This window comes from Phascolarctos cinereus, unplaced genomic scaffold (assembly GCF_003287225.1).
Source record: "Phascolarctos cinereus isolate Bilbo 61053 unplaced genomic scaffold, phaCin_HiC Scaffold_5;HRSCAF=322, whole genome shotgun sequence".
NCBI lineage: Eukaryota > Metazoa > Chordata > Mammalia > Diprotodontia > Phascolarctidae > Phascolarctos > Phascolarctos cinereus.
In genome coordinates this window covers 229542930-229569954 of record NW_027555958.1, presented here as the reverse complement: position 1 = coordinate 229569954, position 27025 = coordinate 229542930, and the positions used below count along the sequence as shown (strand labels likewise).

The 27025-nt window shown below is 44.7% G+C and overlaps 2 protein-coding genes across 4 annotated transcripts in view; one reads left to right on the top strand and one right to left on the bottom strand.

Moving 5' to 3' along the window:
* Nucleotides 1-6504: 6504 nt before the first annotated feature.
* Nucleotides 6505-27025, top strand: part of RSPH9 (radial spoke head component 9) — a 22629-nt gene continuing 2108 nt past the window's right edge. Inside the window, exons 1-5 of one of the 3 annotated variants that reach the window (XM_020976878.2) lie at nucleotides 6508-6850; nucleotides 9816-9981; nucleotides 12063-12192; nucleotides 12802-12948; nucleotides 25395-25520. In XM_020976878.2, the coding sequence (XP_020832537.1) occupies nucleotides 6624-6850; nucleotides 9816-9981; nucleotides 12063-12192; nucleotides 12802-12948; nucleotides 25395-25520 (796 nt within the window). In that variant the 5' untranslated portion in view covers nucleotides 6508-6623. Of the gene's footprint in view, nucleotides 6851-9815; nucleotides 9982-12062; nucleotides 12193-12801; nucleotides 12949-25394; nucleotides 25631-27025 lie in introns of those variants that run through there. The other 2 variants (XM_020976877.2, XM_020976879.2) reach the window with 2 other exon arrangements.
* The window catches only part of MRPS18A (mitochondrial ribosomal protein S18A), a 26571-nt gene continuing 25652 nt past the window's right edge, over nucleotides 26107-27025 (bottom strand). Inside the window, exon 6 of the mRNA XM_020976880.2 lies at nucleotides 26107-26593. Within this exon, the coding sequence (XP_020832539.1) occupies nucleotides 26449-26593 (145 nt within the window). The 3' untranslated portion in view covers nucleotides 26107-26448. The remainder of the gene's footprint in view (nucleotides 26594-27025) is intronic.

Here is a 27025-nt window from a genome sequence, read left to right as displayed (position 1 = left end):
ACATTGTTTTGAAAGGTGGGTGTGTTGATGACTGTGTAGTTGTGGCTACATAACTAATACAAAACTACGTGTCCTACTGCCATTAAAATTACAAGTTGTAGTTCTGTATTTTGGGGCAGCTAGGTGGTGCAATGGATAGAATGCCAGGCCTGGAGTCAGGAAGACTCAAATTCCTGATTTCACCTCTGGCCTTAGACACCAGCTGTCACTCTGGGCAAGTCACTTAACCCTGTTTGCCTCAGTTTCCTCATCTGTAAAAATGAGCCAGAGAAGGAAATGGCAAACCACTCCAGTGTCTTTGTCAAGAAGACCCGAAATGGGGTCACAAAGAGTTGGACATGACTGAAATGATGGAATGACAACAAACGTTTCATATTCAAGGGACCTCTCATTGTTTTCAGCTACCTGTTTTTGCTAAGGGCACTACCAATTTTCCAGTCACCTTGGTTTGCCAGCTCAAAGTTTAATTTTGAAATCTTCACACCCTTTTGCCTCTCATGCCCTGTCAAGTCTACTTCCATAGCATCTCTTCCATCCAGGACAACCCACAGAGGCACCTCATTAGTTCTAGTTTTAAACGATTCCAGTGGTCTTCTAATTCATCTCCCTTTCCTCCCCAGTCACTCTCCTTGCCAATCCATCCATCAGATTGATTCCAGTATAATCTTAAAGCACAGGTCTGACTATGTCATTTACGTACTCAAGAATCTTCAGTGGCTTTTTATTGCCTCTACTATAAAATGCAAACTCTCTGGTCTGACATTTAAAGCACTTCAGAGTCTGGTTTCAGCCTACCTTTTTGGGCTTACTACTCATTCCTCTCCAAATAACAGCTAAACTGGCCTACCTGCTCTTTCCCAACTCAGCATGGCATCTCCCTTCTTTTCTTTTGCACAGACTGTCCTGCACATCTGAAATGCCCTCCTTTATATCTGCCCTTTAGAATGCTTAGCTTCCAATGCTTTGCTTGGTTTCACCCCGCAGTCAAAAGCCTCTCCTAGTCCTTCCCAGTTAGTGCTCTCTCCCTTCTCAAATTATTTTGTATGTTATTGTCTGTTTACTTGTAGGATCCTCCAGTAGAATATAAGTTCCTTGTCACCTACCTAATTCACCTAACTTTTCTCTGCTTGATTTTTGGCTTTTTGTAAAAATTGAGCTGATCTTTGAAGAAAGAAGGCTTGCTACCATTAAGGGGAATTGATGACAGTTCTGAAAGAGGTATTTTGAGTGGGGATAGCTTCATTGAAATAGGTCTATAGGGGCAGCTAGGTGGTGCAGTGGATAGAGCACCAGCCCTGCAGTCAAGAGGACCTGAGTTCAATTCTGTTCTCAGACCAGACACTTGACACTTACTAGCTGTGTGACCCTAGGCAAGTCACTTAACCCCAATTGCCTCACCGAACAAACAAAAAAAGAAAAAAAAGAAATAGGTCCATGGCTACCCCAGTGGAATATTGGGAAGAGGATAGCAATTCATTTGAATTGATAAGTTCTGTTTTTCTTCCATTGCCCTGTGCCACACCTCAGTGCATTATAACCTAAAACACACTATAAATGTAAGCTGCTGTTAGTAGTGGTATTAATATAGAATCCCTACCCTCATAAAATTCATTCTGGATATGTTTTTGAAGGAGGGTTTTGCAGGTTACAGCCACCACTTTAATTAGGTCTAAGTGTTTTTATTTTTTCTCATCAACGTTGAGTCACAAGAGCTGACTGGTTACTTGGGTATGATTTCTTGACTAATAATTGGTTGGCCATGATCCATATCTGAGCTGTTTTGCTTAATTCTGGCCCCTAGGAGTATTTTTAAACATAAAGACTCATGACACGTTAAAGTTTTGTATTTAATTAGCATCTTGAGAAATTCAGCCCATCATGTAATTAATTCAGATGTGTTGATGGCAGATTAATAATTTAATAACCAACTTAATAACAAAGGTTTGCAAAGTGCTTACAAAAATAAGTTCCCCAAAGTTCTTAAATGGCCTGGGCCCTTCTTATATGTCAGCACCCTAAAAGTGATCCCCACTACAAGGCAATGTTTCTCTTTTACCAGACCAGCACGAGGACATAGTTCAAAACAAAAGACAATTAAATGGTAAATAAGGTAAATAAGAAGGAAAAGGCCCCTATGCACATAGGGGCATACTCTCCAAAAGTTACATGCTGTTACTCAGAGGGGACATACAAAAGAAATGTATAGAGCTGGGCCAATTAATGCTCTTACAACTGTGCTAGTGGGAACCTTTCCTTGTGTTTGACTCTGCAGCTTGCTGCTGCCCTCTGCTGGGCTGTCTTCTCTTCTATGATACAGTCAGCTTGTCTTAAAAATTAGAGCTATCCAACCTTGAAACAGTGGGCCTCAGAAAGTAGTGGGTTCCTCCTTATAGGTCTTCCAAAAGAGGCAGGCTGAGCTAGGGATTCTCTTTTGGGTATGAGTTGTAACTTGTACTAGATTGCCTCCACGGTCCTTTCCAACTCTAAAGTTCTGTGATTTTGTGACTTTTTTCATTTTCGTCATTGCCTCCTACCCAAACCCCAGCTCCGCAGCAGAGCCTTGCACACATTATGTAAGTGTGTACTTAATAAAAATGCTTATTGAATTGCCTCTTAGAATTAGAACCCAATATTCTAGAAAAGGAAGATGATCTAGAGTTCATCTAGTTCCATAGGTCTTTCACTTTTTGGGGGGAGGTAGGGGTGGGGTTGGAGAAGCTACTTTTCATTTCTTTGAAGTCACCATAGGGTTGGGAAGGCTCACAGTAAAATTCCTTCTCAAGGTCCGGGAAGTCCGCTGAAATGCTGCAGCATAGATTTAGAACTGGCAGGGATCTTAGAAAATCAAATAGGCTGTTTGTCTTGTAAATGAGAAAACTGGCCTTAGTAAGTGGCAGACCTGGGACTCGAACTCTGGTCTGTCAATTCAAAATCAAGTACTCATTTTACCATACCACTCTGCTTTATTCTCCTCCCAAATGGGAGATGAATCGAAGGGAAAGAATGGAGAGAGGGAAGGAGAGGGAGAAAAAGGTAGGGATGAGAGTCAGCCAGTCTGTATTGGCAGCTGTACTTGTTCTAGATCTCTGAACTGGTTACTAGTTAGTGGCAGACCTGGGACTAGAATCAGGTCTCCCACCGAACTAGCTCTGCATAACTTACCAAGTTGCCTCTCTTGGTCCTTGGTGACTCTTTAATCTTGGACCAGCTAAGCAAGAGTCACATTTACCACAGGCAGAACAGTAGTAGGAAACATAGCTATTACCCTGGCCTTTGCTGGTAGGCCAAATGCAGCTTTTAAGCTAATGGGGTGTTATAAGATTAGGCTGGTGGTTTTGAGACCACCATGACAGTTTCCCCTTAAGCAGGGTTATAAGCTTATAGAACTCACTCATGGAAAAATACGGACCAAAAAATATTTTCCGAGGGTTGGTATAGCCATGTTCCCCAAATAATATTTTGTCCACCACCATCTTGTTTTTTTCTCTGATAACAAATGCCCAGAATAATATTTTGTCTACCACCTTATTTTTACTCCTTGATAAGCTCCAAAATAATATTTTGCCCCAACCCCTGATATGCAGTTTGGCCAGCTTCAAGGAGTTCATCGAAAATCATAGTATAAGAACCTCACTCTCAGAAGAGCACTTTGGAGCATACCCTCACCTCTAGGAGCACCTCTTCCTGCTGGAGGGATCCCTTTCTGCTGAATGGGCCTGTGTCTCTGTACTCCCCAACACTGCGCTGTCCTTATGTGAGTAATATTCTACATTATAGTGTGTATGTCTGAGTTGTATGTTGGGTTTCCTTTTCCCCTCTCTCCTTCCCCTTCTCCATTACTTGTAATAAAGCTTTGCATTGAACTGACTCCCACTGTTTTACATGTTACTCTCAGCACCCAGACTCATTAAAGGGTTGTTTTCCTGGATATCTCTGGTTGGCCCATGGACTTTTTCTTAGACATAAACTAGGCACCTGGACAAGGATTTAACTTATTGACAAAGCTGCACCTGCACTGATGGAGTAGGGTACTGATAGCCCAGTAGTAGAAAGTAAGGGTCAATAGGGGAATCCTGCACCCTCCCAGGAGGGGACTCCCTTATGCCAGAGGACTGTCACAAAACATGGGCTATGAGACAGCTAAGACTCAGGTAAAGAAGAGGGAGTTTAATTAACCCCAGGACTGAGCTCGTTCATGTTGAACTCACACGGATACCCGTCAGGTCTCGTAAGCAGTAGTCTGGGGAATGTTATTGTAAACTAATGGGAATGAAGGGAAGACACAAGAGGGAGGGTCTGAATGAAGGTCTGACTGAGATTCTGGGCCATGTGGGATCAGCTCCCTGAGGTGAAATGTGCTGTAGAATCCTTTGTCCAGTTTTGGTTGGCCCCATCATGAAGGGGATGCTTAGTGACACATGACCTTGGCACAGATGGCCTACCCCAGGGGCAGTATTGTGCTTAGAAATCTTCATTCTTCACACTTTATTTGCATACTGACTAGTCTTCTTGATCCTGACTTGTCCTTTATCAGGGCAACAGTGTAGTTGGTTTCTTGTTTCCACCTGCTGTACAGGCATGGAAATGCAGCAGCTCTCATAACCTTGGCTGAATCCTAGAATCCTCAACAATGCTCTCATATCTTATCCATGAGGAGCAGGGAATCTTGACCCACATTGGCAATGGGTGCACCTAAACTCCCAGTCTTTTTAATAACAGTGGAGTAACTTTTCCATGGGGTGGCTGAGCAGGGCTTATTCTCCTACCAGAGGTAGGGACTTCATGGATTATTTTCCTTGCTATGGGGTCAGGAGTGGTGCCCTGTAAATCCAAGCTTTCAGTCATCTCTCTTTTAGGGATGTGCCTTTATTGATTAATAGAGACTATATTTCCTGATGTAAAGTAGATAGAGCCAGAATAAAAGGGCTTTTCTCACATGGTAATAGAACAGACATCTGGAGTTAAAATTATATTGCTACAGAAAGACACACAATGTCAAAGGCAAGTTACCTGCTCTGTTTGGCTTGGCAAAGAGCTAAGATGATTTCATAAACCTTTCCATCAGAAGAAACTAGGATCAAAAAGCCTTTTAAAAATGATGATTGATAATAAAAATAGAGAGCAGCATGGGCCTAGGGTTCTCCTAGAATGCAAATGGAACCCTGCTCAGTCCTTTAACAGTTGTTTGTCCTTCCTTGGTAGTCTAGAAAGTGGAAGGGACCTCAGAAGTTATCTTGTCCAAGTCATTAGTTTTATTTATTTCTAAATTTAATTTTTTTTCAGTGAACAAATAACCACTTTCTCTGCTTACCACCTTCCCCCCCCCATTGAAAAGAAAAAGGAAAACAAAACTCCTGTAACAAATATGCATAGTCAAATAAAACAAAATCCAGCATTGGCCATGTCCAAAAATATATATGTCTCAATCTGCACCCTGGGTCCATCTGCTACCTCTTTGTGAGGAGGAAGTAGCATATTCTTGTCCAAGTCATGGAAAAGGAATCTTGAGACATGGTCGTTGTCCAGGCTATTATAGATCACCTACAGTGATAGTGGAAAGGACATTCACCACCTCCAGAGGCATTTCCTTTCACTTTTGAATATCATATCAAGTCAAAATATGAATCGGATAGCCTTCCTCCTGTTGACCCTCTGGAGCCATGTAAAACAAATCTAATCCTTCCCTGTGACAGCCCTCCAAAGGAAGGCAGCTACTATTCTTCTCTTCTGTTTTCTCTAAGCTAAACATCCCCAGTTCCTTCAATTTAAACCTGTACAGCATGGTCACCAGGCCAGTGACCATTGTGGTCATGCTTTTCTGAATAGCTCCCTGTTCTTAATTCCACTCCCTTATAAAAATGTTGAGACACTCTAGGTCAGAAATAAGTGAAATGTGGGATCCTGATCATTTTAAAATAAGCCTCAATCTCCTAGGAATGGCAAATGAAGTAATGAAGAGCCTTAGGCAAAAAATGGTGAAAGGGTATCTTGGCCATCGAAGGGTCAAAGTATAACATACCGTGTAGCAATGTGAGGTTGCTGTTTCATAAAAAGGGTTAGGTTAGGAACAGGCCTCTAAAGGAGGCCCTTTAGAAAGGCCAGCCTGGCTTGGAGTATTCAATTACAGCCTCAGAATGATAGACCTGGAAGGGACCTCAGAAGTCGTGTAGTCCACCTCCCTCATCATATAAATAAACAGGCTCAGAGAGGTTTGAATGACTCCTTCAAGGCCACACGGCTAATTTCTGGCATAGCTGGGGCTTTTATATTTTCTTTTTTCTTTTTAATTCCCACGGACAACCTTCATGCTGCTCATCCTGTGACTAGATGGGGAGCCATGTAGAAGGTTTTAGGGAACTTTGTTCAAATTAAGACATGCCCAACCTTTCACCATGGCATGCCTACGCAACATCTAAGGTCGGGGAGAGGGGGAGAATCCGGAACTATAGCACTGTCTCCATGACAACTGCCGCCGCCCCGCCCCACGCGTTTCTAGGGGCAACAGAGGGTAGCGTGCATCCAATTGCAGGGGAAACCTGGACTTCCTGTGCCGCGAGGCGGAGCTTCGAGGTCTCCATGGTGACAGCTTCCCCCTGTTAACTGGCGGGTTGTTAGTCGCAGCGATGGATTCCGAAAGCCTGCTGCTCTCCTTGGAGCTGGCATCGGGCAGCGGGCAAGGTTTAAGCCCCGACCGTCGGGCCTCACTGCTCACCTCCCTGCTTCTAGTTAAGCGCGACTACCGCTACGAGCGGGTGCTGTTCTGGGGCCGGATCCTCGGCCTGGTCGCTGACTACTACATCGCGCAGGGTTTGGGCGAGGACCAGCTCGGGGAGCGCAAAAGCCTGTACAGGTAGGGGGCGGGGCCAGGGAGGAAGGATTCCCTAGGGGCGGGGCCAAGGGAAGGACTGAAATGAGGCTGGGAGGAGGCGGAGCCTGGAGAGGGGTGGGGCAAAGGCCAGGAGAGGATAGAGATGGGGCCAGAAAGGAAGTTTTCTTTGGAGTGTGGCTTTGGGAAGTGGGGGAAAGATGAAGGCAAGACCAAGGAGTTGGGGTTTCCCCAGGGGGCGGGACCAAAGAGAGGCAAGCAGAGAGGGGGTGGATCCTGGAGGGGTGCCTGGGGGCGGGTCAAGGAGAGGAATGAAATTGCACATAGAAGGCGGGGCCAGGGAAGGGTAGGGGGCGGGGCCAAAGGAGGGCGTAGGAAGCATTTATTTATTTATTTATTTTGTTTTTGTTTTAGGTTTTTTGGTGAGGGTGTGGGGTTAAGTGACTTGCCCAGGGTCACACAGCTAGTAAATGTCAAGAGTCTGAGGCCGATGAAAAGCAATTATTAAGTGCCTACTATATGCCAGGCACTGTCCTAAGCCTTTTTTACATATATCATCTCCTCTGATCCTCACAACAATGCTGCAAGATAGGCACTATTATTATCCCCATTTTACAGATGGGAAACTGAGGCAAACAATCTAAGTGACTTAACACATTTAGTCACACAGCTAGTGTCTGAGGGCTGATCTGAACTCAGGTCTTCTTGACTGTAGGTTCAGCTTTCAACAGACTGCCACCAGTTGCTTCTGAGCCATAACTGCAGTGAGATTGGCAGGGGTGGGGCCTAGGAAAGACTTGGAAAGAGAGGCTCCCTGGGAGTGTGGCATGGAAGGGCTTGGGACTTTGGAAAGTAAAGGAAAACTTCTTGAGTGGATTTGGTCAGAAAAAGGGTAGGGCAGGGAGTGAATGGAGAGGGGGAGTGGCATTTTAGGAGGTGAAATCTAAAAGAGGAAAGAATAAGGTGGTCTGGGAAGGAGGGATGCTTAAGAGAGTGTGGGGGCTAGAGAGAAGGGGATGCAGACCTGGAGAGAGAGGGGGCAAAGTGTCGGGTCAGAGCTTAGGGAGAGGGGCAGGGAGGACCGTGGGGAAGAGATAAGTACACTATAGTTGGAATAGGGCACATCGTTAAAACCTAGGGAATTGCAGGAGACAGCTTTGCAGGTGATATATGGGTGGAATCTGGCAAAAGGAGATAGTTTGGGGTTGGGATGGGGGGGTAGGTTGTAGAACCATAGAATTTTAGAATTGGAAGGGATCTTAGAAACCACCTAGTCCAGCATCCCACCCACACAAGACTCTCCTTTGTAACATTCCTGAAGAATGATTGGATGCCCCTCGAACAATTCCAGTGATAGGGAAGCTCTCCACTATACAGGAGAGCAGGATTTAGGAATTTGGGGCATAGATGGCCCATGGAAGAAACTAATAGACATGTAGGAGAAGTGTGTAGCCAAAAGGTGGTTTCAGAGCTAGTGGGGAGCTTCTTAAAGTGAGGATCTAACCATGTCACTACTCAGTAAATTCCAGTACCTGGTCACCTCCAGGATTAAATATAAAATTATCTGTTTGGTATTCAAAGCCCTTTATAACCTGGCCCCTCTCCACCTTTCCAGTCTTTTTATATTTTACACTCCCTGTGAACTCTTGGATCTAATTTCATTACTGTTCCTCCACAAGACTCTCCATCCCTGGACTCCAGGCATTTTCAAGGGAGTTATGTCTGGAACTCTTTCTCCCTCTCTCTTTCCCCACATCCAACTTCTGGCCTCCCTAGCTTTTTCCTTCCTTCCTTCCTTCTTTATGTTTATATTTTATTTTATTTTTATTTTCAGTTTCATGTTCTCTTCCTCTCTCCACCCATTAGAAGGCAAGAAATAGGATACCAACATATATATGGTATCATATTTCACATATACACACATATATGTGTAGTCACACAAAACACATTTTTGCATTAGCCATATTCAGGGTGGGGGGAAGCAAGAAAAATAAATTTTAAAAATGCTTCAGTCCTGGGTATATCAGTTCTCTATCCAGAGGTCAATAGCATTTTATACCTTGAATCCTTCAGAATCATGGAAGATCATTGTATTGATCATCAAGGCAGCTAGGTGGTATAGTGGATAGAGCTCCAGGCCGGGAGTCAGGAAGACTCATCTTCCTGAGTTCAAATCCAGCCTCAGACACTTATTAGCTTACGTGACCCTGGGCAAGTCATTTAGCCCTCTTTGTTTGCTTCAGTTTCCTCATCTGTAAAGTGAGCTGGAGAAGGAAATGGCAAACCACTCCATTATTTTTATCAAGAAAACCCCAAATGGCGTCTCGATGAGTCAGACTCAACAACAATTATATTGATCAGAGTCACCAAGTCTTTCACAGCTGATTATCTTGACCATATTGCCATTACTATGTACATTATTCTCCTGGGTCTTCACACCCCTTTCATTCTAGTATGTTCTCTCTGCTGACTAGCTCCAAATCTGTCTACAGCTTGTTTATACCTGCATATTACCTCTCCTGTTAGACCAGAGCTTCTTGAGGACAGGAATGGTCTTTTGCCTGTCTTTGTATCCCTAGTACTTAACACAGTACTTGGCACACAGTAGATGCTTAATAAATGTTTATTGATTTACAGGCTGAGGGAAGGGTTTTTTTTCATTTTTTTTTTCAAGTCAGGAGGTGAGAGAAGGGGAGATGAAGAAGGGAAAGGTTTGAGGGGAGTTTCTGAAGATCTTGAAGGAGGGTGTCTCAAATCCCATGAGGTGTAAAGGGATAAGCCCTGGGCTTGAAGTTAGAAATACATAAAAGTCCTGGTTTTGCCACTTATTGTGTTATCTCAGTAGTTCCCTTCCCTTGTCTGAACGTCAGCTTCATAACGATGGGGATAACATGTGCGCTTAAAACCGTTGTGAGAAAAACACTTTGTAAAGTGTTGTCTTTGGGTTGTACTTGGAACCCAAGTTCCTGAGTGTGGGTGTCATTGCCAGTTTGAACTGCATGGAATGGAGCCTCCTGCCGCCGGCCACAGAAGAGATGGCCGCCCAGACGGCCGTGGTGAAGGGCCGATTCATGGGGGACCCTTCGCATGAGTATGAGCACATTGAGATGCAGCGGATGACTGAAGGAGACAGGACGTATGAAGACGAGGTGGTGGTAAGTGGGAAATAAAGGAAAGGCCAGATGGTGTGTGTGTGTGTGTGTGTGTGTGTGTGTGTGTGTGTGTGTGTCTATTTCACACCTACTAAGATCTGAGGATGTTATGGCAGAAAGCCACACACACAGACACAGACACACACACAGAGCAGGTTAGCATCCACGCTGCGACTTCTGCTATGTTTTCCATAGTTTTTCCACTCAGCTAACATACTTAAGCTATTTTAACAACTAGGCCCCTGAAGTCTCTGAAAACTCTGCTGCTTTCTCTTGGTTAAATATGATGGTTTGGAGATAATCATTTATGAAAAATCCTGGCCCTAGCTTTCCATACCATGTAAAAGTCACTGATCCAGTAGCAAAAGCATTTAATTTGGAGGGAAGGAATGTAAATAATAAACAAATAGCCTAATCACCTTCTGTCTTGGTTTACAAGTGGATGCAGTCTTCTAATTTCTGTGGGAAACTCTCCCTCAGAGAATTTGGGGATTATCAATCATTCCTCTAGTCTCCTTTCAGTATGATCTCATTAACCAGCTTGGAGATTTCCCAACCCACAGGGCAGCCCAGAATTTGCTGAAAACTCTTACCTGGGATCATTAGATTCCGTCAAGACATCTGGATGTGGGAACATCACGGCAGTGCTGCTCCACACAGCCTCTGTTATTTTCTTTCCCCCGTTTCAGAACTCGTATTGGTCTGATCTGCCACAGTCGGCCATACTGTACCTTGACCCTGATATAGCGATGTTGTTTTGGTCCTCTTCGAGAATGAAGGACAACCATACCACCACACTCTGTGTGTATGAGGAACTTTCTAGCGCAGCCTACTAGAAGCAAACATATACATATATGGATATAGACAAACGAAATAGGAGGTTGTACTCCAGCTTGACCTTGAAGGAAGCTAAGGATTCTTAATGGTGGAGGAGCTCACCGGGCATGGTCTTTATTTTCTTTGTAAAGTATGAGGTGAAGTCCTCAGCTGAGATGGTTTGAGAAGCTTGAGAAGAGAGAAGGTAAAGGTGGTTGTGAACTGGGCTTGGGAGGTGTGGAGGGATGTAACTGGGAATGGTTAGTTCTTAGAACAGGTGAGATGCAGAGGTCCTTAGGGTATGATAAATGGGAACAGTTGTCCTTGGCCCCATGCTTTGGTCAAACTCACCTAGTTGGTCCCTTTATTTGATATACCATCTCCTACTTCTTTGCATTTCCACAGGCTGTCGCCAGGCCAAGAATGCCTCCTCTCTTCACCTCCATGTCTTTGACCTCTCATCTCCTTTAAGGCTCAGCTCAGGTGCCTCCTCCACCTTGCCACCTTCCCGTCAAAGTCTCTCCTCTGCTCCCTACTTTGTAATGAGCTGGTGTCCTATCTCTCCATTAGAATTTAAGGGCCTCGAGGAGAGGCATTGTTTGTTTTTTGCCTTTTTATCCCCACCCCCAACCTAGCCCATAATAGCAATTCATAAGTATTTGTTGAATTGAATTGGGACCTACTACAGGGAGGAGACAGCCAGCACTCTGAAGTGAGGGTTGTAGGGGTCAAAGGAGGGTGATATTGAATACATTTGAAGACTCGGTGCTAGCAGATGTAAAAACAGACAGTTTGGAAGCCTGAAGATTGAATCTACACAGACATGCCCTTTGACCATCATCACGCAGACAGCATCAGCAGGACAGGCGGGGCTGCCTGACAACAATATCGTGGCCTCCTTTCTTCCACACCAACCAGGCAGACTGCCTAATATTGTCTGCCCTTGGCCTGCTGCCTTTTCCCTATCATGCTTCTGTTGCTGTTCTTAATATTCACACTCTTGGGTATGCTGATCAAGGCTTGATGTTCATTTTAATAAGCTTTCATCTATATACTAATATTATGAGAGGTGAGAAGGGGGCCCACAGAGTCTGATTTTGTTCCCTAGGTCCTCATCCCATGAAGGATGGCTTTGTGCCCTCAGACTGTGTGTATCTGGTTTCTAATCTCTCTATCTCTGATCAGCTGACATCCTATTCTAGGACTAGGGGGAGGCAGAAGCAGGGAGCCCAGGGACACAGCCTAGTACTCTTAATGCATTTCTTTAGATCCAGATCAAGGAGGAATCTCGCCTGGTGTCAGTCATTGACCAAATTGACAAGGCAGTGGCAATCATCCCACGTGGAGCCCTCTTCAAGACCCCCTTTGGACCTGTCCATGTCAATAGGACCTTTGAAGGTAAGTACCCCCCGTCCTCTTCCAAAGAGACCTCCACTTCTTTTACTTGGAGGGAAGGCACAAGGAGGAGATGTATGTGAAGTCTCAAGGGCACACTATGGTATATTCCTGGGAATAACCTGTAATTCCTTGCCCATTTCCCTAGGTAAAGATCAGTGACTGATCCCCTGGACATTGCCTAGTGGTAGGGCTTTATGAAGTTTTGTACAACTAACTAGCTGACCCACAACCTTTTGTTGCTAGGACAGTTTGCAGCATACTGTTGTCCTGGCTCCTGAGTCTTTTCCTCACCTGACCTAGTGTCCATGGCCTTGACTCCAACTTTGTCTTTCTTCAGTCCTTCTCTTCGGTACAAGATAGGCATGGAAGACTTAGTTATAGCCCCATTCCCTATCCTCAGAATGCTCTGGTCACTCCTTATGTCAGAACACTAGGGAATGGAGATGGTTATGGGGACGAGAGACTTGACTCACTCCTTCCTCCTGGGGCTTGGCTGATGCCTTTCCACAATCCTGCCTCATATTCCTGTAAATCCTAGTACTGCTTGGAAGAAAGGGGGAGTCAGGGGCTTTTAACCTGACTGATAATCCCCCATTTGCCTCCTCTCAGGATTGACTCTGGCAGATTCCAAGAAACTCAGTTCCTACTTTCATTTTGTGGAGCCTGTGGAATTGAAGAACAAGAGTCTGCTGGAGAAAGCTGATTTGGACCCTTCCTTGGACTTTATGGATTCCCTGGAACATGATATCCCTAAAGGTACTAAATTAGTGTGTAGTCACCATGAGTGAAAATAGTGGACCCTCTGGTGCAAGGTCTTGTTTCTGATGGAGGAACTGATGGCGTGTGTGTGTGTTGTGTGTGTGTGTGTGTGTGTGTGTGTGTGTGGTTTTCTGCCATAACATCCTCAGATCTTAGTAGGTGCTTAAATATCCCTAACTTCTTTTTAATATCCCATCATGCAATTATTAAATAATTTTTAATAAAATCTTGGTTTTTGGATCTGAATACCCTCCAAAGGCAATGAGGTCCATATGTTTACTACTTGTTATGTAAATACTAGTTTTACTACTATTCTTCAATGAATCAATATCATTGATGTGGGCATTTCCCTTCACTGATGCAGATTGCCACTCATTCTTGCTTCTAGTCCTGTAAGATTCTTGCCCTTGTAGATTTGTAAATTCTCCATAGAAGATCTATGCAACGTACTGGAGGCCTTCCTCTAGGTGTCTTAATATTTCATGGATACCATTATAATACTTGGGCTGGGAGCTAGGTGCAGGGAGCAGAGCACCAGGCCTGGAGTCAGGAAAACTCATCTTCTTGAGTTCAAATCCAGCTTCAGACACTTATTAGCTTATGTGACCCTAGGCAAGTCACTTTTCCCAGTTTGCCTCTTATCTGCAAAATGAGCTGGAGAAGGAAATGGCAAACCACTCTAGTAGTTTTGTTAAGAAAACCTCAAAATGGGGTCACAAAGAATTGGACAGGACTTAAAAAAACAAAAACAAAAACAACCATCATTTTCTACGTGATTGAACTAATTCCTTTTCTAGAGGCCACTAGGTGGTATGGTGGGTACAATGCTGAACTTGGAGTCCAGACTGGAGTTCAAATACTGCCTCAGATACTTACTAGCTGTGTGACCCTGGACAAATTACTTAACTTCTCTCTCAGCCTCAGTTTTCTCATCTACAAAATGGAAATTATAATAGTATTACCTCACAAAATTCTTTGTTTACAAACCTTAAAGTCATATAAGTGCTAACTATTAGTGGTCATACATTTCCTAGATATAGTCCTTATACTTGTCCTCTTTACAGTTTCAAAGATCTCCTGGCTTGTAGGGCCTGACTTGTTAGGCCTGCAAAAGACCTAGCTATTTTTGGAGAGGGTAGCAGAGGCTTAATCTCCCTCTCAGCCTCTGACATTCCCAGTGGAGAGAGGAGGAAGACTTATGGTAGACGATATTCTTCTGAGAGCCACATGAAAGAACATGAGATCAGGCTATAGGAAATCAGACAAAGCACTGAAAAAAAGGGAACCTATCTAACGGCTAACTGAGTAAGGACCATATTTCCAATCTCTTCTAGAGATGTATCAGATATTTATGGAAATTTGAGGGTGCTGGTTTCCAGTGGCCTGTGTGTTGTTTTAGCTAAATGATGGGAGGAGTGATAGGAAGATGATTGGGATAAGAGAGGTGGCAAACGTTTCAACTCAGCTTCCAAAGCACACATATACATGCATGTATACATATGTACACATTTGAACATCTACATATGTATTACAATGGATTTATAATTCTCTCAGGAATACTTGTTGCAAATCAAGCTCCATGCATGACCACTCTCCCATTCTGTGTGATAAATTCTCTATAGAGCATTTCTCCCAGGCTCTACAGGTCTTTCTGAGGGTTGTCAGTCCAATTCCCAGGCTGTCCACTCCTCATTCTGTCTCTGTTAACCAACCTCCCCTCCCCCATGCCCTCACTTCTTTTGGTCTTCCATATCTTTAGTGATGTCTTCTATGCCATTGTTGCTGTATGAGTTATCAGTGATAATATGATACAGCTGGCTTATACCCACTACACATCTTTTCATTGTCCTCCAAGTCATTTATGATTATGATTCTTTTTATGTTATGGGACTTTATTACTTACAGTCATGCAATATCATTGGGAGAATATTGGTGCTAAAAGATCTCCCTTTGCATTAATGAGTGGCATGAAATCATGAAACAGGACATAGACATATAGAAAGATAAAGAACAATGTAGAGTATAACACATTAGTTGCTGAATGATTTGGCACGCAAATAAGTCTGTAAGTATTTAGAGTAGGCAGGGAGTGATTACTGAGGGTTAGAGTGATGAAGAGCGGTTTCATGGAGTCATTAAGATCTGAGCTGGGTTTTGGATAAATTGAAGAGTTGGACTTTATCCTGATTTTTGAATAGGGGATGACATATAGCCACATGAATATTGGGGGTCCTTATCTTATTCCCAGTTGTGGTAAGTAGGATGCCCAAAGAACAGCTAGCTACACTTCCTCATTTTTCTGGGGGGTTCTTGTGAATAGTTGGGGGTATCTTTCTAGTGTTCTTGGCTTGATCCCCCAGTTCAGTGCAGTCTCTCCAATATAAATTGACAGGGCCAGTTAATACCTCCTCAATATCATCAATATCATTGATTGATGATGCCTTACTATCAATGTGACCACTTGCTTCCTCTTCAATATTAATTAACCAATTCCTATAAATTAGCTTTTACAAAGTGATATTTACTGAAAAGATAGTAGCAGGAAGCAAAATGCAAAAGCACCCCCTGAATCATCAGGCATACTCTTCCCTCTACCACCCTTGGTTCCATGAGGGAGTAGGCCCAAACTTAAATGCTACAAAGCATTCGTCCTACTAAGTTCGCTTCTCCACATGGCTTAGTCAATGGGTGTAGTCACTTGCTTGCAGAACACGACATCCCTTCACTGATTCCACCCTGGGCTGGGCCAAGCAGGTCTCTCCTCAGAGTTGTTCAGGAACATCACGCCCCGCTACTGGCAAACTCTGGGATGTCCTCCAATGCCTGGACCCCTAGTGGCTCTACTGACCTTTCAAAACTCACAAGGTCTTAGTCTAAGTCTGTTCCATCTCTGAAACTCCTTCACTAAAGAGGAGGAAAGAATATGCAGGACAGGGACAAAAGCAATGGCAAATTCACAGGCCACGTGGCAGTAGCCAGATGGGGAGATAAAGGCCTAAGGCCTCTTTCCCCACCCAGAGGCTTATAACATTTTGTCTTCCTGGCTGCACCACAGCCAGGGGCAGAGAATGATTTGGCCTTTTTTATGTACACCCAGTGCTTGTTCAACAGCCAACCAAATGTCACATAGCAAGGGACTGGAAACAGAAAATACTTGCAACTGAAGTGGAAAGCCGGGTCCCTCCATTCCACGTGATCATGAACTTCCAGAAGCATTCACCTCACGCACATACTTCCAGAACTGGGCCATCTCTGGTCAGTCTCCCTCCTCCCCTCCTTATAGATATATACAAAATGATATTTTTAGGAAGATTAATGTCAGGAGTGTATAGGATGGATTAGAATTGGGAGAGACTGAGGGGATGGGGAGATCATTTGGGAGGTTACCTTAAGAATCTAAGTAGTTCTAGACAGAAATAGTGGCTGTAGACATTGCAAAAGAATTGTCAAAGTTAGGTGACTGTCAGGATGGTGAGCAAGAGGGAAAAGTCGAGATGGCTCCAGGATGTTCAGCCTGGGAGAATGACAGAAATAAACAAGTCCAGGGGTGGGGCAAGGGAAAGCAGGGGGAGCTGATTGTAAGGAAAAGATGATCAATTCAGTTTTAGACACGTTGAATTTGATGTGATACTTGAACATCCACAGGATAGATATCTAGCAAGCGGAGCTGAATCTCAGGAAAAGTCATCCTTTTAGTTGTGATATGGGAGGGCCACAAAGGGAGAGTGTATACAGAGAACTGCAAGTCACCTATATAATGGCTGGCACTCTGGGTATGTTTCTGCATTGTTCTGCTGAGTCAGGGAGGTTGGGGAGTGAGCAGGCCACGTCCAGCAACTGAGGCAAAGGTCCCAGAGCAGAAGAGAAGAGTGGTTTCAGACCAAGAATGGTTGCCCTGGCTGAGCCCAGGAAGGGGGTTTGTGTCCACCCTGAGCAGGATTCTGATCCTTCTCACTCATAGAATGGGGTCTGCTGCTTCTTAGGGAGATAAGGAAAAGTTTATAGGACTATTTCACACCTACAAGGAGACCACTCTGAAGGCCCTTTATTTTTGCTGGACCTCTAGGTTCCCAGCTAGGGCAGGGGCCAAGAGATGGGCAACAGATTCCTTCTGATAATGGGAGCCAGGAATGTGGGGATGGTGGAATCTAGCTTTAGGGGTCTAGGGGTTGGGGAGTGAGTGCCTCTTAAGTCTCCGTAGTTTGGGAATGATCCATCTTGTCATTCCCTTCTTTTATTCAGATTCTTATCTGTTCCTCTCCCCACCCCTGACAGAGAATGAATTGGGCCTTTCCTGCCATCTCCAGGCCTCTTGGACTCTATGCATCTTCTCAAGATTCTTGAGAGAGAAACAGCATCAAGGCAACTCTTCTTATGTAGCTTCTGTGTGGGAGTTTAGACTCCAATCTTGGATTTCCAACCCTGGCTTCTCTGCTCTAGAGAGAATATCTTCTGATTTGAGGTGGAAGGGGAAACATTCTTTCCCTTTTCTTTTGTCTATAGCAGTCCCTTCTCACGTACTAAGAAAGTCAGTCTGGCCACAGGGATCCTGGGACACATATATGAAACTGAGTTTTCATGACTCCTGTCCTATCTCTCCCCTGCCTCTAATCCCCTTGCCTTGTCCTGCCTGGACCTCTGCTGGATCAAGCAATCTAGCATCCCAGCAGAAACTTTCTGCAAGGAAGAGTACATTCTAATTTCAGTCTCTTGATTAGACACCTGTGAGTATAGGCCAGAGCAAAGCCTTTCAGAGGAGATCTAGGACTTAATAATTTCTCTCAAGCTATGTGTTAGCTGACTTTTGGGAGGAAGCCTGGGAAGGGTGGTGTTAGTATGGTTCCTCAGGGAACAGATTTCCCCATCTTCATTTAGGGGAAGCTGTCTTTAAGGTCAAGAAGAGGGGAGGGAAGGGAAAGCTTTTGCCAGCAGCTGAAGGAAGCAAGGTCTTGAGCCCTTGAACATTCTGTCCCATTGACCTGGTTTCTTGGGCCCAGTTAGTGCTGGTTAGAATGTTTTCCTTCTTATTTTTTTTCCCCCTTATTTTATAGTAAAGAGTCCTGGGTTTAGATTCAGAAGACCTGAATTTAAATCCTAGTTCTGTTATCCATGTGACATTGGACAGTCATTTAATTTCTCTAGGCCTCAGTTTCCTCATTTGTAAAATGAGGGAATTGGACTCAGTGATCCCAAGGTCCATTCTAGTTATAAATCCTTTTCCTCACCCAGCTTTTAACATTTGTTTGCCCAGAATGAATGGCCATTGGAAAATGAGGGCTCAGAATGCCTTTAAGGAGGGAATTCAGGGAAGAAGTATTCATAGTCCTACTACAGGTTGCTATCTGGACAACTCTTAGGCCTCTGGGCCAGGTCCTTTTAGTGCTGCCTCCAAGGAACTACTAGAAGGCCTGTTCTAGCTTTTTCCCACAGAGGGGAGGACTGGAGCAGCAGATGGCCCCCCTGAACTTGGCTCCCAGACCCTGCCTTATCTGCTGGTGAAAATGTGTTATGACTGGAACTGAGCTAGGGGTTGGAGCTGTCCCTGGTGGGCAGGGATACTCAATGGGACCACTAAGCTAGAAACAGAGATATCAAAGTATAGGCCCCAGAAACCCTTGAATCTCAGCCCTGGGTGAGGATCTAAGGCTGCTGGCCAGAGATGGGACTGACCATCTGTTTTCTGTCTAGGAAGAAACTGCACTGTTTAATAGTGACTGCTCTCCATTCACTCAGAATGTAGGAGGTTGAAATGCTCTTCTTGAAGACACTTTTTGAAAAGTGTCTTCTTTGGTTCAGGGATAAGGATTCTTCTTGGCAAATCCTAGAAGTTGGTTCAGCTTCAGCATCTCACAGAAATTAAGTTCCTTCTGTGTTGTCTAACTGATACAGAATTGCTTGCCTTCTCAAGGAGGGGGGTGGGAGGGAGGGAGAGAATTTGGAACTCAAAATTTAAAAAAAATTGTTACATTTTTTTTTTACATGACATTGGAAAATATTTGATGAAATAAACAAATCTTTTAAAAAGTTCTTACTGTGTGCAGAGCATTATATGAAGCTCTGGGGTGGGGGATGGATGACCAAAGTTTAGAGAAAACATTTCTCCTTTGGTCATGGGGCTCACAGTTAAGTACCAGGGATAGACCACATATAGCATTTACTGCAATACCTAATGTTCTGTGATAATGTTTGTTTGTTTTTTTTTTTGTCAGCACCTGTGATTTCATTTGGGTAGTTTACTCCCAGGGAGAAAACTCTACCTACAAATGCAGATTTGCAATTGTTCTGCAACTTAACAATCATAGAATTTCCTTAGGGCATTGACATTAACTGATATGCCCAGAATTCCATAGCCAGTATGTGTCAGAAAAGAGACTTAACCTTGGTCTTTCCTGCTCTGAAGCTGTCACTCTAGTTCCTACTTCACCCACGGGTCCCTCAGCATTATAAAATTGGAAAACAAAGTATCATATGAAGAAAAGTTACCAATAGAGGAATCAGGAAAGGCTTCATGGTGGAGACATTTGAGTAGGATTCTGCCAGCCCCAACTTTCTCTGGTCGGCACTGTCCATGTATGATCTATAGGACTGGCCCAGAGACATTCCTAACTATTGACTGGTATGCAGAGATCGAGGTGAAGTGGAAGGACCAGATGTCACTTCAATTGTCCCTCTTGAAAAAACAATTTTTTTTGGTTAATCTGAACTTTGAAAACATCAACAAACATGAACATTTTCATATTGCAAAACAGTAAGAGTTCATTTGAAAACGCCTATCTCCACCATATCTAGCTAGTTTTCATTTTTAAAAGTGTATATGATAAATCCAACATATTCATTTCAGTTTCCTTGCTTGTCTTTGTCTCCCTCTGTATCTCCTTCTATTCTTTCCTGCACATTCTTTTAAATGCTTTATTGATCTTTTCTTTTTAGGTATCACTATCCTCACTTTTCTTGTTCCCTTCATTTTTTCCCAAACCCCAAATAAAAAGAACCTTCCTTTGTAACAAATAGGCCCAGCAAGGCTGCTCGGTGGGATTGTGGAGAATACTGGGCTTAGAGTCAAGAAAACCTAAGTTCAAATTCTTCCTTATGCATTTACTAGCTGTATGACCTATAGCCTCAGTTTCCCTATCTGTAAAATGGGGATAATAGGACTTACCTCACAAGGTTGTTGTGAGGCTCAGATGAGATAATATGTACCATGCTATGTGATCCTTAAAGTGCTATATAAATGCTAGCTAGCTGTTATAATTAAGCAAAACAAATCTACAAACTGGTCATGTCTCATTCTGCCTCTCTACTCCAGGGCTGCTCTGCTTGGAGGTGGGAAACATGTGTCATCATTGGTCCTCTAGAGTCCTGACTGGTCATAGTTTTCAAGTCTTTCAAAGTTGCTTTTCTTTATGATGTTCTATAAAATGTACTCTTGGTCTATCCATTTGATTTCTTCCCAGGTCTCTCTAAATTGCTCCTTGAATACTTTTGTACATGTACATGCTTTTTTGCTTTTATCTCTTTGGGGTTATATGCCTAATCGTAGTATTGCTGGGTCAAAGGGTTTGTTTGGCCTACTAACTTTTTGGTTATCAGTCCAGATTGGTTGGACCACTTCACAGCTCCATCAAAAATGCATCAATGTGCCTGTCCTCACATCCTCTTCAGCAGTTGTCATTTTCCATTTTTGTCATGTCTTCCAATTCAGTGGGTGTGAGGTGAAACCTTAGGGTTGTTTAAACGTGTACCCTTATTATTAGTGATTTGGAGCATTTTAATGACTTTTGATAGCTTGCTTTTCTTTAAGAACTTCCTGTTTATATCCTTTGGTCATCTATCTATTGTGGAATGGCTCTTGTTCTCATATTTGAATCAGTTCCCTCAGATTCTCTCCTTGGGGTTGTTATGTAATTGACAACCCCTAGACCACACCCAGAGTGATGTTTTCTGGCCAGGGTCTAGGGAGCTTTAGTTCTATGTTCCCCCCTCTGGAGAGAAGGGGGGAGGCAGGGGTCACCCCAAGGATCCTGGGAGGAAGCTGTCTCCTGCTACTGTCAAGCTCCGAGCATCTCTCCAATTTATCAGGTACTTTGTGGTGTGACAGGCAGAAAACACTAGGGATTTTAGTCTTGTCACTTATCTCAGTCTGTTTCTTCAGCCCTCACAAAATGGGGACACTTAATACTTAGGGCCCATCACCCACAAGGCTGTTGTACAAAGGATCAAATGAGAGAATGACTGTAAAAGTGTTATAACATATAAAAGCAGCATGCAGACACAGGGTTTCATTATCCAGGCAATAAAGCGCAGGGGAAAGAAGTGGCTATTGCTGCTGGCCACTGAGGATAGAAAACCATCCTCTTCTCTGCTCTCACTCCCAGAGCTGGGATGGGTGAGACTCACCCAGAAATAGCAGTGGAGAGAGGCTTGACTTCTACCTTGGCTAAATCAGAGCTACAATGCTCAGTTTAGGCAGCAGGGGTCAGCATGGAGCCAGCTTTTTAAAAAAGGGTTTTTTTTATAGCGTTGGAAAGATGGCTTTTCCAAGTAGCCAGGGGGACCAACAATCAGAAATGAGACGACAGCACTTACTGTTAGGTGGGACTTGGGGGTGGAGGAAAATGTGAAAATCCTTGTTTTAGAGCTGTCTGTATATCTAGGTCCCTTTCATGGAGGTTTTAGGCAGGGGGGGTTGATGTGCACTGCACCAACCCCTCCTGGGTAAACTCCTTATCAATGATAGTTTGCTCCCAATCTGCCTTTTAGTTCCTGTCTTTCAGGAGAGTCACCAGGGAGTGGACTAGGCCCAAAGGGAAGAAGCAGTTGCTGGGATCTTTCGGGAAGACCCTAGGTCTTTGTAGCACTGAAACTCCCTTGGGAGGAACAGTTAAATGTTATTCTTCTAAAGTTTAGCTTAAGCTCTGTGGGGCCTATTTGGTTCCTCCTAGAGGAATTTGTAGAGCCCCTAGCCAGTAATATATTAAGCTGGGATGATAAACTCCTTCTTTCTCATAAGAGATCGCACAGGTATGAAGTGGGTGGTTCTTTTGACTCTCATCTGCCAGCTGGGGACAGAAAACCTGAGAAGGAAGTTTGTTAAGTTTTAGGCCAGGCCCCACTTCTGCTATCTTCATTCCCATTATCTCCCCATGTCCCTAGTCCCCAGTCTTCCCCTCTCCCTGTCTGCAGATGGATACTCTGGACTGTGGTGGCTACCCAGAGGATACTCGAGAGAACAGGCAAGGGCCTAGTGCTACCAGGGAATCTGGATGGAAAGACATAAGGAAATGAAAGAGTAATTATATGCACCAGGGCAGATCAGCTGAGCTCAAGCTTAGCTGAACCTTTCTGATCCCTGTTCGGAGGAGAGAGATCAGAACATCAGGGTAGCAGAACAAGAAGGGCTATGGCTGGGGGACAGCAAAGCCTGTTTTCAGTTTGAAGCTAGAAAAATGGGTGACGGTGACAGACTAGTCCCCAGCTCCCCAGGTAGACACTACGTGACTCTTGGCACGTTGAGAACCACCGTTTCCCAGGCGACCAGCTGAGCGAGGACTTCGGGAAGAGTGTGACAGGAATGCAAGGGAGGGAGGTAGGCAGCAAAGACTTGGCTTGCCATTCGTATGCTGGAATGCCCAGCCAAAGCTTCCCTGTCTGTTGTGGATTATTCCTTTTTCTCAAGGAAGTGGCTCTGGCATCCCTGCCCTTTCTTGCTTCCTGACCTGGAACCTCTTTTGATGGAGTCATGGGCTAACAACCTCTTTCTTGTCTAGCATCCCTGCCCTACAACTAATCTACATTTAATATTAAGCACCTACTACATGCCAGGTACTAGGGATAAAAAGACAAAAATACAATAGTACCTGCCCTCAGGGGGCTTACATTTCAGAGGGGGAAGACTTGCACAAACATAAAATGCATACAGAATTACAAGCTAATTTTTTTTGGCAGGGAGAGGCTGTAGGGAAAGGTCTCACGTATGTGACGCTTCACCTGAGCTTTGAAGTAAATGAGGAATTCTAGAAGGTGGAGAATAGGAGGGAATGCATTCCAGGCACGTGGGGAACAGCCCATGCAGATACACAGGGATAGGAGCTAGAATGTCCTGTGTGAAGAACAAGGCCAATTTGGCTGGAAGCTAGCTTTGAGGAAGGGAGGAACATACAAGGCTGGCAAGACAGGTTGCAGCCAGGTTGTGAAGAGCTTTAAATGCCCAACCAAGAAGTCTGTACTTCACCCTACAGGTAACAGGACACCAAATGAATTCACTCAGTGAGGGAGTGACATGGACAAGGACCTGACCTGTTTAGAATAGAGCCTGGCAGAGGCTATTGTTAATTCCTATCAATGAATGGGGTAACATGAGGATGCAGACAACTTAATTCCCAAAACTCATTCCAGTTTAGTGGCCCATTGGCTAGGGGGACCTGTGTTGAGCATTTTCACTGAAATTGGGTCCAGATGATACTTCTGAGACTGTTCGCTAAGGGGGAAGGTGAAAAATATCCTTTGGGCATGGTAAGCTCTTCTCTAGCCTGGAGTGAGTTGTTCAACCTTATTCTTCCCCATCTCAATTTGGAACTTAGGTAAAGTCATTTGAAGAAGTTTACTCTCCACTCTTCACGACTAGGCAGGATAGGAGCAGGTACAAACCTAGGAAAGGTTTGCAGATACAGAACATTAATCATGATAAGGATAGGAGTTGGTGATAACACAACCCTAATGGGACAACCCAGTTAGGGGAATACTTACAGACTGGATACTGCATCCTTTTTGTAACCACTTATTTACCTCTGGCAGTGTGAGGAGGGGCTGGAGAAGGCTGATGAGGCATATGGCTACTTTGGAGGGATTCTCTAAAGACTATATCCTGACATAGAAATAGTGGCATTTTAGTGAAGGGGGTGGGATGGGGAAGGAAGAGAAAGGACTCCCTGGTCTTATCTCCTTCCCCCTTAACAGTGTTGACTATGACTGCCCACCTCCCTCCTCTGGAAGCTCAAGCTCTGGCCTAGGGCAGTGTGGCTCCACCCCGGGCAGGGCTAGGGGTTACTAGCGGTCGGTTGGTTGGGTCCAAAGGCAGGGTGGCCCCTTAGGGGTGGGGGGATCATGCTGAGCCATGTACAGGGTTTCTGGGTGTGGTATGGCCAGGGCAGGCCATGGCCGAAGAAAGCCCGTGGGAAGTTGGGGCAGCTGGAGCCAGGCAGCCTGGCTGAGCTGGCAGCTGATGAAGGCTGCAAGAGTAGACCTCATTGCAGGGCTAGCTGGTCCAGCACCAAAACCTTCAAAGTGTTTGCCTTTTTGGCAGAGTGAGCAGAGCTGTGGCTGGGCTGGGGAAAAGGGGGGAGAGGCCACAGTGCGCAGGGGGAATAGGAAGCTCCAGATCTCCATCCAGAGGAGATTTTCCCAGGCTCTTTCCTCCCACACAGCAGCTCCCTCCCTCAATTCTGGAGCTGGGACAGGCTCTTCCCGCCAAGTCATCATCGTGGCTGCAGAACTCAGCCTCAGGCTGGGGTACTCCTGTTTTGGGGGAGCACAAGGAATCAGGATAAGGCCTGTGAAGGATAAAGATTTTGGCTTGTTCTTAAATCCCTACCCCCACACTTCAATTAGCCTTAGGTCTCAGTCCCCTCCAGCTAGAGCTGATATCCTGATTGTTGGCTGGCTAGGTTGCAAAAAAAAGGGTGGTGATTTTATACTTACATGGCCAACATTCCGAGAACTGGTGGTCTATCCACACCACCAGAGTACTTAAGGCTGTAGGGGGTTGGTAGGGAAACTTATGTGGGGTGGTAGGGAGTATCTGAGTGAGGGTGAGGATGCAAAGGTAGAGGAGACCACTCTATTGGGTGGGGGGGGGAGAGGGAGGCAGGGAGAGAGGGAGGGAGGGAGGGAGGGGGAGAGAGAGAGAGAAAGAGAGAAAGAGAGAGAGAGAGAGAGAGAGAGAGAGAGAGAGAGAGAGAGAGAGAGAGACCCCCCCCAAGAAAAGAAAGATTGAAGCAGCAAAGTGGGGGCCAAGTACACTTAAGAAAAGTGCATTCATGTCAGTTTGGATAAGTCTTGGTTAGGAGTACCAAAATACTACAAATCTTCAAACCTCCATTTTATTGACCTTTTTAAGTCTCTTCTCCTTAACCTTAAACTACAGTTGCTGACATTAGCAATATGGACTGGTTGGAGTTTCACCTCTTTTCATTTCCTTTGCCCTCACTTTGGTAGAGAGGTTTTAATGAGCAATGAAATGGGCAAAAGGCACTCAGGAGATGTAAAACATCTGAACAATCGGCCTCTGGATAATTGAATCGTCTTTATTCCTACCAATGAAACCACATGAACCAGGACAAAATCCCCCAACAGTTCTGGAACCTTCTCTAGCAGCTGGCTGAGCATGAGCAAGCCTCCTCAGAGGCCCCTGGTTTCAACTCCTCATCTGTCTGTCTCTTCCCCAGGGTCCTGGAGTATCCAGATGGAGAGAGGCAATGCACTGGTTGTGCTTCGAAGCCTGCTCTGGCCAGGCCTGACATTCTACCATGCTCCCCGGACCAAGAATCATGGTTATATTTATGTGGGCACTGGTGAGAAGAACATAGACTTGCCCTTCATGCTATGACTGGGGTGTGCCTCAGCCTGGGTACTACTTTATATGCAGAGAAACTTGAATAATATTTTCATGAACTCACATGAATTTATTATGTGTTTACAGTGTACTTGCCTACTCCCCTCCTGTGCTTCTAGTCTTTGAGGTGGTCACTCTGGTGACAGAACAGAAGGGAGGAGGGATGTAGGTGACACCTGCCAATATGCCCCTGGGAAGGGATGCCAAAGGGCAAATGGGCAGAGGTGCAGGAGATTATGCCCAGAGGATGGAAAAGCTTACCTGGAGTCCTGTCTTTGAGTAAATTACTTAAGCTTTACAGCCAAGACATTTGTACTCAGAACAGAGGTCTCTAGTCTCTGCTTCCTTCAACCTACTCAGAACTCATAGGCAATCAGGGTTCCAAGACAAAGAGGTTGGGGACACATCAAACTACATCCTCTTGGAATCCATGTACTGTCAATTGCAGGATATCAATCCCATTATTTCCCAAGTCTCCAAGCTGCAGAACTTGGTGCTGGGGGTCCAGTAACCTCTAGTTTCCCAAGAAATAACCATACACCAAGTGATTTAGCAAATATGTCTTGTTTTATGACATTTCTTGGGTAATACTTATATCACCCAATCCAGGGGTTCAGTCAGAGCTGATCATGATTTATCTTATGGCAGTTGCCAATGGCCTCCCCACAGCTCCATGAGCAGTTCCATTGGAATCAGAAGGACATTATTACTGCCTTTCCCTTTGTCCACATTTTGGTTAAGAATAACCAGTTTTGAAAACATTTGAGTCTGCAGCAGTTCTAGGCTGGATTTACCTTCTAGTCCTTTCTTGTTGGAATGATGGGAGACAGCTCCCATCAGCAGGGGTTGGGGGCTTTGGCCAACATCTTAGAAACCACTCCCTCCCTTCAATGGTATATCACTAGGGGTCTGCCTGTGTAGTTGACATTATCCTTAAGCAGGGGGGAGCCCACAGCCATTCGAACTTTGTTCCATTTTGGACCTTTCTTTAAGATGGGCTTGACAGATCGGGGAGCCCAACGAGTCAGGTACCTGTAGAGAGAGGTAGACAAAATAGTATGATGAAGACCTGTGGGAATTTATTAATTTTGAGTACTTCAGTGGATAAAAAGTCTACCTGGATCTTAATTCTGACCAACCTGGACTATGGAGAATAGGGGTTCTAGCTTTCCCACCATTACTCTGGTCAACCAAAGTGAACTGCCCCACCACAGCTTCACTTATTTGAAGGGGAGGGAGGGAGCAGTTCTGTACTTCCAGGAAGTAAGCAGCTAAGCATGCTGTAAACAAATGGGGCTTCTAACTGCTGTAGCTGCTAAGTGTGTGTGGCTGGAGCTAGGGTCAGCAGGCAGCACAGGGCCACACACTTCCTTGATCTTTATGAGTTGTCAGTGTTTGTGTATGTGTAGAGGAGGGAGGAAGCGGCTACTCAGATCCTAAGTCATTCTTTTTGGCCCTGACCAC